We start from the raw sequence: 12,428 nt of genomic DNA, 5'->3' as shown, positions 1-12,428 counted from the left end.
TATTTGGACACCCTTGGATTAATGAGTGTGACACGAGTGACACGTCATCGGCCTCACCTCGTTGGTCTTGAAGCTCCGCCCCTGCATGCCGTGCCTCCAGAAGGCCAGCACGCTATCCTGGAGACACACTGCCAAAGAATACAAGTGACACGATGGTTACCACAAAAACGTGCTTGAGTGTAAGTACTACGTGTATGATTGCCCTAATTTCTACCTGTGGACTCGATCTGGAAGTTAAAGGTGAGCTCGGCCGATAGCTTCCTGCTGGATTTCAATCTGCCCTGGAGGTTAACGATCTTGATACACCCTGAGGAGGAGAGAGCAAAAGGAGAGTGACAAGGTGCGATGGAGGTGTTCACCATAAGGTGATGTTAGCAGGCTACTCACGGTCGAGACAGACGAGGATGGTGTCTCTCTCCAGCTGCGTGACATGGATCACGCACGTCTGAGGCGTATCTGCGGCGATGAAAAATGCGTGTAAAAGGTTGTGTATATCAACCCCAACATCAGGACTTTATCACGTGTGGTGTATTTATGGGGCATAGGAAGTTAGAATGTCAGCATGCATCACATAGTTAAAGAAATAAGCTATAAAGCACATCATGGTCGGTGGCAATGTCTTTTGCATACATGCCAAACTAGTGTCTGTGTGTGTGTGTGTGTGTGTGTGTGTGTTTGTTTCTAACCCGTCTCTGTGAACCAGGAAGAGGTAGCGTTGGGGTTGACTGTGTCGAAGCGGACCACCTGGTTGAGTTCTGTCCCTTTACTGACCGCCACGCAGATGAGCGGGTAGGTCTGCTCCGGCACCACCAACATCTCAAACACCTCAAGCGGGCACGGCAGAGGGAAGTCGATGGTCTGCCAAAGAAATAGAGAAAAACAAAGACATGATTAGTATCATTAGACTGTTAACAGAGTACAGTCCCTTATCGAGGTTAATTAATAAACTGAATATTTTCATGGTTTTTAACTTTATTAGAGCCCTCTAGGCATGAAATAACACCCCTATAGTCACTTTTACACTTGTATTACCCAATGCAGTAGATATAATCATAGAAAAAAGCCATCTTAGACATAAATGATAGAGACCCACGTGTTAGCATTGACAGTTCAATTCCTGATGGCTACATTAATTCTCATCAATGTAACATTACTGACACCTAGAGGCCAGTGTAGAATACTACTATACTGCCGCTGTTCATTGTTAAGGAGAGACTCACGATGCACTTCAATCGCTTGCTGTCGGCCACTCTCTACACTGCTAAGCTGCAGCTGGCACGCAGCTAACAGTCAACTCTAGCCAGTTGACGTCATGCACTTGCATGTCACTTCCCAGGCCCCTTTTCTTAAAGCCATACACAGCAAGTCATGGAAACTACACTTGTCGTATTACACTTATATTATATTATGTCTTTTGACTGTCTTACATTTGTATTTTCACTCATTTCATGCTTAAAAACACTTAATTAAAATGTGACCGTCACCTTGATGAGCATGAACTTCTGCATGGACTCCACCCACTCCAGCAGCATGACATGGGACTGGAAGGCCCCACAGAGGTACTTGTGGCCTGTGTACGGGTTCCGCACTATGCACACAAAACAACTCTGCACTTACAAGACGGCCATTGACACCACATCCCATGAAATTTAAGCATGCACATTGAATATAGAAAAAAATCATAAAAACAACAATATACATAATAAATAACTTACCCACGCAACACTTTTGGCACCCTTTAGTGTCTGGAATTTTAGTGGAAACGGCAAACTTCCTGTACACAAAAAAAAAGTGCAAAGTGATTTTTCAATCTTTTTTATACTACTGACAAATTTATAGATTTCTTATTTAGTCTAGTATTTATGAAATTTCACAAACCAGAGCCTTTTAACCCTGGCAGTGATCACATCTATGGCCCCAGGGCCATACTTTGGACACCTCTCCTATTATGGCTCTTTGTCAGGGTTGAGCGTGTGGCATGACATCAATGAGCAACCACAAATCCACAACTATTTAGCTTGTTATCTTCATTTGTAGTGTGGGAATAATTATAATTAAAGAGAGAAGAGTGTTATTGCAGCTGGAACTAATTGATGCTTTAGAGCTGTCATTGTTGTATTATATTTACAGTGGGCTTAATGTCCTCTGAACGGGTCGTATACACACGAGAAATAATGTTCTAGAAGCTGACCGATCACAGCTTTGACAGGAACGAGTTTAACTTATCTTATGTATTGGCATCTATGCTGTATCAACCTTTACCTGGGTATCATCTTATCAGGCAGCTTGTGTGTGGGAATGGCTACTGGTAGCTTCTGCAACTGTCGGGCCTGCTCAAACAGTCCTGGCAGGGTGTGCGAGTACAGCTGGGAGGCTTTTCCTGCAAACACACCCCCGAGACAAAAGAGCAAGAGACAGGCACAGCAAGTACCAAAGTTCAATTTGCAGCCTTAAAGAGGTTAGCACATAAATACAACACAACTCACCTGACACGGAGAGAAGATTATTGCTCATAACGTACAACCATGTGCACCGGCGAGGGAAGAGCTGCAGAGATTAAATTGTTGTTTCACACGTCAACACACCGCAGTACGTAGGAAGATGACTAGAAACCCACGTAATACAACGGGTAAATACAATAATGGCTTATTTATAGCCTCACCTGTTCCATTGTGGTTTCATGCAGCTCATTAAGGTTCAGTGTGTAAATCCCCTCTTCAGCTCCAAATATCAAATACTGGTCTGAAATACACAAGACAACACAACGCCTCTGTAGCAACACAACAGCGACAACAAGCGATACAACAATGCCATGCTTCGAGTTGTTGTTACCTCTGGTGTCCGGGTTGATCCAGGAAGTGGCGCAATGGATCTTGAGAGGGCAGCCGTTGAACACCTTGGAAAAACATGCACCCATCTGCACAAAGGAGGCAAACATGAAGGAATGGTGTCTCCGGGTAGAACAGTACAACAGAGCGTCACTTTTTGCAGGACTATATGTATGAATGCTGAATCCCAAACGTACGTGGATCCACTGTGTTGTGTATTGTGATATTGTGTTGCAAGTAAAGTCATGGTTCAAACAACAGTACAACTGCACAGAACAAAGACAGGGCTATCTAATAATAATAAACAAACAAAATTGGTGTTATCTGACATATCGCAGTTCCTAATAACTGCAAAACATTAAGACACTTACATGGACTTTGGGTGTAGGTGGGAGGCCGTTGCTACTTGGCATCTAAAACAGTCACACAAAAAGCACAATTGTAATATTCCCATAATGCCTCTATAGTGCAAATGACTTTCGATGCACTTGGTATCTCTTGATTGCTGCTTCAGCTTACCGGAAGGTCCTTCTTGTCTTTCCGTATTGGGACACTCGGGGGCATCGTGGACTGTCTGTCCGCAGGACTGTCGCGGTCTCCGTTGTGTGATGAGTTGACGCCGTTCCCTGCGGGACAACAAGGTGTTAAGCTTAGTTTGGACGGCGGCAGAGGCTGACATGTTTGGACACACGGGACTGGTGACACACAGGAGAGCGGTAGTTGACTACAAGGAGTGGGGGGAGAGGGGGGGCGGACGGAGGGAGGGATGGAAGAGGGGAGCAGGCTAGTTAAAATAAAATAAAGCAAGTACAAAAGAATAAATGTAGATTTCAATATGACTTTTGAGTGGAATATTAAGTTTAGTTCTCTCCTCTTCCTTCTTCCTCACTGGAAGATAAGGGGCACTAGTAGACTCATGTTAAATGACTGACAGCATTAAGCAGCCAATCAAGTGTTGATTAATTAGTGCAAAGACATAAATAGCTGATGGACAAAAAGAACTACAAACATGGAGACATTAACAGCATTAAGATTAATGGACTCATGGAACAGATAAATCCATAGGAGTGGGGCGGGGCAAAAAGATCTGAGGTTGCTACCAAGCGACTGCTCTTACTCTCTTCCTCATCCTCTTTTTCCTGCTCCTCTTTCACCTCCTTCAGCACCTCCCACGCCTCCTCCAGCTCCTCCTCAGTGTGAGGCGTGTGGAGCCACTCCCAGAAATGCCTAAAGCTCCCGTCATCCTCCGGGGCCGACTTTTCTGCATCTGCGCACGCCGCGGTCTCGTTACCTAGGCTGCTGCGACGGTGGGGCGGCAGCCTCGGGGGCGGGGGCCGCGGGGGTACGTTGGAGGCGGGCTTGGCGGGGCTGGGGGTCTGCGGGGCCGGGCAGCGTTTGATGGTGCCGCCACCGCCGTCGTCTTCACTGTGCGATTGGCTGTCATCTTGTTTTGGCTGCGGGTGGGGTGAGCTGATGGACTTGGGCTGTGGACGGGTACAAATGGTAAAAAAATAAAACTTTAATTTCAACATGGTTGACTTCAACAAAAATCTGTTTCAGGGTCAAACTGTCCATCATATTACATTAATCACATTTTTTAACACACTCTTAACTCACATACACTGAACCACTGAAAAGAGGTGCAGTGATGCTCTCACCTTAGGGGGAAGTGGGGGCGGGACCTTTGGCCTCAGGATAGTGTTCATCTTACTACAAATTGAGAAGACAAGATGGACACTGACATTGCATGACAGGACACTCAGGAACGATACATTCATAACATCACTGTGGCTTTAACTTGCCATTTTAGTGATCTGAAGACACCTTTTTGTGTATTGCAAAACACACAAGCTTTTAATAAAGTAGACTATTAAATCAATGTACTTTAGGAGATTATCCGTTTGCTGTATCTCTGAAATGACAAGAACCACAAGAGGCTAGATACTACCAAGCAAGCTGGTGTGAAGTCTCTGAAAATTCAAGTACCGTGAACTTCATTTTATGTATACTAAATGCAGTGTGGAAAGACGCTTGTCGAGTCAATTCCGAGAGGACTCCAAATGTTACCATTAGCACTATAACCGCAGAGATTTGACACCATTCTGCCTGACAAATGAGAAAATGGAGTGAATTGCTGGTTAAATGAGGTGGGCGGTTGACCATGCAATATGGGACGACGGCTGGATAATGAATACAGAAAAGCCACACTCTTGGAGAATTTGATTTAATGGAGCCTATGCTCATTTAAATGGTAGGGCTCCTCATTCCACCAACAGTTACCCCCACCCCACCCCTTATTAATATGCTGTCTACGATGGCCGACCATATATTGACTTTATCCAGCAACAAAAGCAAAGAATATCCTCTCCACCTTTGCTTTTACACAGTGAATGTCAACTTACACATTTACTAGGGGTGTCCCGATCCGATATAAATATCAGGCCAATATCAGCAAAAAAATGAGAATCGGGTTATATCGGCCTGCATGTAAAATGTACGATAATAAAAAATAATAATCATCACAACAACAGCATATGCTCAAAAATGCTTGTGTTAAGCATGGGCTAGGAATGACGCTGTGTATTTTTGAATAAAGTCCGAAAAACTTGTTATGCACAAGTTTCCTGTGATAGCACAGAACCAGGGAAGTTTAATATGAATGTACTCATCCTGCATTTGAAGCAATGTTACAGCAGTGTTGGGCGACCATTTTTATATACTGGTATAACGGTTTAAATTATTCCAATTATTAGAAAATGACTCATATTAGTATAAGTCATAGATGAAAAAAAATGTTGATGGCGCATATTTTTAAAGTCAGTTTAAAGTCACACCAACTGTTGTCGAGTATTGTTCTCTGAGTAATATCACTTGATACCGATAGTCAGGCCTGCAACATCGATATGAAATTGGATGTGAAAAAGTTGTATCAGGACACCCCTAACTTTTAGGAAAAGAAGACAGCACGCAGCAAATAGAGTGTACGTCCACACAAAAACAAGGAAGCGCATACACACACACACACGCATAGCAGAAGTGGACAAAGCAGCATCCTAACAAAGATCATCTATCTATGCACTGAAGATGCACTCTTGACAATGTACTGGAATACATGACTTGCTTTAGTGGTTACTTTTAGTGTGTTACATTAACATCCATGGCTGAGATTAGTGCATTTATTTAATGCAAATTAGCTGCACAAAAGCTGCCAAATTACAGGCAATTATTAGGGTTGGGGTTAATGTTACAGGTGGTAAAGTTCACAGCTAAACTGTGACTGCATGGAAGCGCAGGCTGACAAGACACACACAAACACTGGGGCGGGTGTATATGTGGCGTGACAGATGCGTGGATGAAACTGTGTAGCATCAACAGGAAGGCTTTTCCCTCCACGAGCTCTACCACCTCATTCGTATCCGAATGAAGGGGGCGAGACGACAAGGGGGGGGAGAAGGCCTCCGGTTCTACAATTGCAGGGGTGACTTACTGAGTGTGAGTTTCATCATCATCTGCACCATCATCATCCTCATCCTCATCATCCCCTAAGTGTGCCACATGGCCCCTGGGAGGGGAGGTGGAGATAGGAGGAGAGGGGAGTGAGGGGGAGGAAGAGGAACGGAAGAAAGGTAAGGTTTGAGGTGGGAAGGATGCAGGCAAAGGTGATGGGGGGAATAGGAGAAAGATGGGACAGGAAGGGGGGAAGGGGGAGAGCTGTGTGAAGCTTTGTCCACAAAACAACCACTAACCCTCCATCAAATCCACACTTAAAAAGTGGAAATTAAAGCTTCATTAAAACATGTTGCTACACAATACATCTAAAAACTTCCACAACGGACCACGTAAGAACACACCTCTTCACCAAAACTGACCTCCCAACTTAATTTTAATGTGCAGAAAACTATTCAATTCAATACACAAATTGCCCACAGATTAAGTTTAAGAATAAGTTGCACCAGAATTTTGCACAGAAGATAAAAGCAAGAATTCAGATACGATATGCAGGAAAAAGAAAACCCTCAAGTACAACTGCTAGACGCCCTCCACAGCTTCGAATAACAGCTCCAGTACATACATGTGCATGTGTGTGTTAGCCATGCTCTGCAGGAAGCTGCTATTAAAGCGCAAGGCAAGTGAGCAGAAGGGGAAAATAACCCTTGTTCCCCAGCAGAATCCAAAAACGGCAACTGTGTGGAGTCATTAGTGGTGCGTGATCAGGCCAGATTAGTCGCCGGTTAGCGGTGATTGGCTGATGGGTGGCTGGGGGTTAGAGCACCAGCAAAGAAAAAAAAAAATCAGAAGGTGCTGAATCAAGTGGAAAGAGCTTGAACACACCTTTGTTGTAGCTCCTCCTCTACAGACTTGAGAAGGCTCCTGTTGGAAAAACATGAAGAGGAAATTAACATGGGAAAACAAGTCGAAAATAAAATCACAGTGGCGCTCCTATCCTTTTCTTTTTGGAAAAAGATTGGACACGCCTGAATTTGGCATTGAAGGACAAAACATGACAAAGACTCACTTGTTTCCGCCAAGCAGACAAGGTGAATCGTGGCCGTACTCCAACTGCAAGTCCTACAAAAAGACAAACCGCATCACGATTGTGACATAACAGTAATTGAGTGTGCACTTGCATTGTCCTCAATTTTTTAATTTAACAGAGCATTTGCTGAATTCATAGAAATGTGCCTCTTGTGCTGTGTTCACATTGTGGCCTTACAAGTGCGGCTGTCACAAGGTTCACCACAAGCATTGCCTCATCACATCTAAATCATGTTGGCCCTTGTTTTTTTACAGCCAAGCAATGATGTGTACTCAAAGTTGAAAGTGTGAGTAGAACTGGTGGTTCAAATTACACAAACAAATAAGTTACAATGTCATTCTGCTCTCAATGTTTGTGTTATAGGCCATACTGTAAGACTTGAACTTAAAAAGGTGCTATACCTCCTTGACTCCAAGTTACACTTTTTTTTCACTTCACAAATATCCGACGACAACAACAGGCTAGCATGTGTTACCCGACAGTGGTTCTACAAAAAAAAATGGAGGGTGCACAATAAATATTGATCCAAAAATGAATTATGACATCATATCAATAAGTCTGATAATGTTAAAAAATAGCTCAAAACACTCAAATGAGGCAAGTACAAGTACTGTGCTGCAGGTGGGGGTGAGCAAATCTAGCGCTACTTTTTTCCTACGTGTGACATGCTGTAAACACAACCATTCTCAAACACAAAAAAAAAATCAACCCTCAACACACCAGAAATGCCAGCAGCGCCACTACGACACCCCGGAAGACCACAAAGAAGCTGCCCTAAAGCCATAAAAAAAAAAAGGTCTGGTGCCCGAAGCCATTGCCATGCCATCCGGTCCATGTTGACCAGCAAACCACTCCCGAGGTACAATTTATATTTCTATTGTCAGTAGCAGTCAGCTTTGTTTGAGTTGTTCTTGCCTCCAGGGGTGCACAAGTATAGCTAAATCTAAATTTTAAAAATAACAGATCATGGTCAATATTGGTCTTTAGAACCAGGAAGTTAATGATGTCTGCTTGAACAAACAATTGTGCATTCCAAATAAAAAGTTAACATTCTTCACAAATACAAGACTTTAATATGAACCAGTGTGCCGGGTGACATCTAGTGGTGAAGTTGCACAATGCAGCTGCCCAGATTCATTAGTTCCTGTCCAATTTCTCCCAGGCTGGCTTTTCAAACTTGTCGTGATCCCCGATGGTTAGCCAACACCATCAATCTCTTCAGGAATTTATGTGCAGTGTCGGAAAACACAACATGCGGCCTTTGTGGTTTCACTTCGACATTTCAGCGTCTGGGATGCGGACACGCCCCTCTATAATGGCGACCATCCTGCCATCCGGGTGCTATGGAACACATTTCCTTCCCTGAGCTCATTCCAACATCCACTAATCACATGTTGTCTGCAGTGATAGAAAAATAAACATAATTATAAGCTCTCTGTCCTCATCATTGTCATCTGTGCTTCCTAATGTGGTCGCCATGGCGCCACGAGCTTGCTTTGGTGCTCTGCCGTGAATGCTACTATGCCTTTGTTTTGTTTTTTTTTTGACATTTTGACTTTTTTTTTTTTACATTCAGTCATTCAGCAAATCCTGTGCAAAACAATAAGTGACGTGCCCTGAAGCCGCCCTCGACGAGTTCGTATGAACAAAAAAAATACCACCAAGTAAAGCCACAATGTGTAAGCAGCAACGTGTCAGGAAAAAGACATCTTAAAAGGAACACAAGTTTGCAAAAAGGAGGGAAACAAATGAGAGAAGCGCAAGCATGACACTTGCTTTCTTCATCTACTGTACAAGAGGTTATTAGAGCGCAATACAAAAGCAACAGTACACAAAAAGAGAGACACATTTTGCAGAGAAACAACCACCCAACAGACAGCAGGTGCAAAAAAAGTCTGCATCACCCTAAAGGTATCTTCCCAAAGTGTCATCGAGCATGGCACTGCACTACACACCTATGACCTTTACTGTTTTAGTAAGTCACACATGATTGTTCTGAGTGCTTTTTGTATGATTGTACAAACGTCTGAAGGCAAGAAAAAGTCAACAGCAACAGTTAATGAGGCTGAGGGGGCGAGAAAGAAAGAAGAACACACATGAGCAGTAGCAGAACATGACACCAATCTCCCGAAATGAACACAAAGAATGCTGGTTGGAAATGAAAAGAGAGAAAAGGAGCAAAAAGGGCGCTGAAAGGTTAGGAATGGTGGAGAAGAGGTTAAAGACGATGGCGGCAGAAGAAAAGAAAACAGCAGCTGGACAGTGGTGGGAAGGAGAGAGAGAGACGAGAGAGTACTACCAGATTAGATCTCGCGGTATAGTAGAGCTCCTCAACACAGTCCAGATAGGGCTCAGATTCACACTGGTCAGCAAGACAAAGCGAGAGAGACCTTAGTTAATACATCAACCTTGGATGATGGAAGGGAACGGGGGAGGACGGGACTGGCAAAAAAGGGGGCTTGTGTGTGGGGCATCAATGCAAGACAGAAGATGATGATGCTGGATTGCGAAAACAATGGATGAAGGCCTGAATGGGCCCTGGAGTCTGTATATGAGCAGGAATAAGATGATACATTTTAGGATAAGAGAAGGGGGCGGAGTTGAATCCAGGAATGACCTGCTGTAGGTTGTGGGTAAAAAAAAAAAAATAGCCAGTCATATAGGATTAGAATATTTCCTCAAATAGTGGCCATTGCTATGCCAGTATTTCCTCATGTAGTGGAGCCCAGCATGGGAGCCGCAACAAGGAGGCTGAAGAGCCACGGGTTGCCGACCACTGGTTTGTCCAATTCTTTGGACTTTCAATAGTAATGATAGTAAAGTTGGAACATGCACACAGTGCTCAAAACGACGAGTCAGCAACAAATTGGAGCATCATATTGCATTTTGTTGCTTTGGATGAGATGGTGAAAAGTGAATGTCATAAATTTGACTGATGGTTTCAAACAGGTAAAAGCCCACAGGGGACATACTGCAAGATGGTGCTGATACGATCCTTTCAATTTTCTGGAAACTTGAATGTTATGGACCGGAAAGGACTGGAAAGTGCCAAGTGAGGACAGGGAGGGTGTGAGGACTGTGATTGTGTACATGAACCTGGTGCCATCCATTATCCACTTGCAAATAATACTCTTATCCGCTTCAGATATTACAGGAACAAACATCTACCACTAAAAACACCTCCATGCAATGCCAGTACTACAGTTTAGAAGTTCAGAAAACCCAATTTCAGGCCATCAGAGCCACGACTTCCAAGGACAAAATCAATTTTGGATCAGTACCCAATTCTATTATTCCAGCATATGTCAATATAATCCTAGCTCCATACAAGAATGTAGCAGGTAATTTCCTTAGAATTATTCAGTCCTCAGCCCAAACAAGTAAATAACAAAACCCTATCAAATCCTTTTAATCCACTAGAACACCAGACCCACTCCATGTTTACCACCTTGTCCCTGTAAGTTGGTGACAGAAGACACTTACTAATAATGGTGTTAAAATAAAAATAGAATGGGAGCCATCAACATTGTGATAAGAGTAGCGAACCATGAACTGCAAGTGGATGGGCTGGTTCTTTTTGGGCTCAACACACAGTAGGTGACGACTGGCCATGCTGGTGCTGGTGATGTGACAACCACACAAAAAACACACAAAGAAGAAGTGACTCACCGGTTCATGATGGGGCTCTGTCTCCTTTCTCAGTGGGGGGTCAAATTTCACCTGACCGACTGAGGGAAAGAAAAAAAAAACATGGCCGTCAGCATGTTATTGTGTGTGTGTGGTGATTATTTGGCAGTGAACTCACAGTTGATCTCAGAGAGGGTCTTTCCTTCTCTGGTGCTTCTGCTGGTGGAACGGATGCGATGAGGGACAGCCACCGGAGACTGGGAAGATGAAGAGATGGTCACACAATCAAATATCTGCTCAAATAATACACAAAACCGCACTGCAGGCCACGCGAGATGAAAAAGAAAACATAATCCGGTTGCTATTTCCTTACAGCGGAATTAGATGACACAGCAAAAAAAACACATCAAATCAAACAAATGCTCCCTTTCAAGAGAGTTTACACCCAAGCCCAGAATGGTTATTGATATCTTGCATCTAACAACTTTTCAGAAGATCTTTTGAAGGACAAAAGTAGCTTTGTAGCATTTCATAAAAACCACTGTCATACACACGACAAGACAGCACTGCAGATACAGCAGCTCGATTCGGTACCTTCCTACGGACAGGGAAACGAGGTGCCCGTCGAGCACCGGGGCTTATGGGTAGAAAATGACCCCTGTACTTAAACTGTGGAGGAGGGAGAGGAGGATAGAGAGTAGTTGGGGAAGCAGACAGAAGAACAGAAGAGAGAAGGAAAGGAGGAGAGGAATGAGATGGAAAGGAGGAAACGCTGCAAGAGGGAAGATGGAGGAAAAAAAAGAACAAAAATTTAGTGAGGGAGTGTAATTGAAGGAGCAGGACGACAAAGTGGTGGGGCTACTGGGAAAATGGTGTGGGATTTAACAAATCAAGAAGAGATGAGATGGGAGGATAAGAAGCAACATTGAGGAAGGACATCATTACGACAATCATGTTGTTGGAATGAACTACAATGTCAAAGGTTACCTCTGGCTCGGGGTCGTCGTCATCAAAGTCATTGTAGTTGTTGTGGTCAGGGTTTTTGGCTCGGTCCAGCAGCTCTTTCGCCAGCGTCCTGCTCAGGGGCTGAGACACGAATGGGTGCTGCAAAGACAGGAAGTCAGGCTTTCAGGCAGTTTAGGACATGCACAGTCAACCTCTCGGGCGCGAGTCCCTCTCCCTCTCCTGGCCCCTGCTGGCCTGCTTCAGACTATTTGCTTGTGCCAGCACTTCTCTACTGATGTTTTACTGCCGTTCCACTGACTTTAGGGGTCATTTCCAGTCTTCAGTTCTTCTGATTACTGCTATTGTGGAAAGTCATGTGATTGCATTAATTTCATGACATGAACGAGCGAGCCGTCAGTTTTGACATTAGGATTACTCTGGGTCTTTCTCTGCACAGTTGTCCCTCATTTATAGCATCTAATTTGTTCCGG

General features: G+C 43.9%; 1 protein-coding gene across 7 annotated transcripts in view; it reads right to left on the bottom strand.

Moving 5' to 3' along the window:
* Positions 1–12,428, bottom strand: part of LOC131107837 (mitogen-activated protein kinase kinase kinase kinase 3-like) — a 33,374-nt gene that overhangs the window by 4,815 nt on the left and 16,131 nt on the right. For 3 of the 7 annotated variants that reach the window (XM_058058227.1, XM_058058231.1, XM_058058232.1), the window contains exons 12-32: positions 11,980–12,096; positions 11,171–11,249; positions 11,035–11,093; positions 9,665–9,727; positions 7,345–7,397; positions 7,161–7,199; positions 6,316–6,390; positions 4,487–4,538; positions 4,120–4,312; positions 3,348–3,454; positions 3,200–3,241; positions 2,833–2,917; positions 2,663–2,742; positions 2,487–2,547; positions 2,263–2,380; positions 1,716–1,774; positions 1,485–1,588; positions 687–858; positions 388–456; positions 215–307; positions 58–128 (exon numbers count right to left, since the gene is read on the bottom strand). In XM_058058227.1, coding sequence (XP_057914210.1) covers positions 58–128; positions 215–307; positions 388–456; positions 687–858; positions 1,485–1,588; positions 1,716–1,774; positions 2,263–2,380; positions 2,487–2,547; positions 2,663–2,742; positions 2,833–2,917; positions 3,200–3,241; positions 3,348–3,454; positions 4,120–4,312; positions 4,487–4,538; positions 6,316–6,390; positions 7,161–7,199; positions 7,345–7,397; positions 9,665–9,727; positions 11,035–11,093; positions 11,171–11,249; positions 11,980–12,096 — 1,791 coding nt within the window. Of the gene's footprint in view, positions 1–57; positions 129–214; positions 308–387; positions 457–686; positions 859–1,484; positions 1,589–1,715; positions 1,775–2,262; positions 2,381–2,486; positions 2,548–2,662; positions 2,743–2,832; positions 2,918–3,199; positions 3,242–3,347; positions 3,455–3,945; positions 4,313–4,486; positions 4,539–6,315; positions 6,391–7,160; positions 7,200–7,344; positions 7,398–9,664; positions 9,728–11,034; positions 11,094–11,170; positions 11,250–11,979; positions 12,097–12,428 lie in introns of all 7 variants that reach the window. The other 4 variants (XM_058058226.1, XM_058058229.1, XM_058058228.1 and 1 more) reach the window with 4 other exon arrangements.

This window comes from Doryrhamphus excisus, chromosome 20 (genome assembly GCF_030265055.1).
Source record: "Doryrhamphus excisus isolate RoL2022-K1 chromosome 20, RoL_Dexc_1.0, whole genome shotgun sequence".
NCBI classification, from domain to species: domain Eukaryota; kingdom Metazoa; phylum Chordata; class Actinopteri; order Syngnathiformes; family Syngnathidae; genus Doryrhamphus; species Doryrhamphus excisus.
This window is presented reverse-complemented; position numbering and strand designations above follow the sequence as displayed.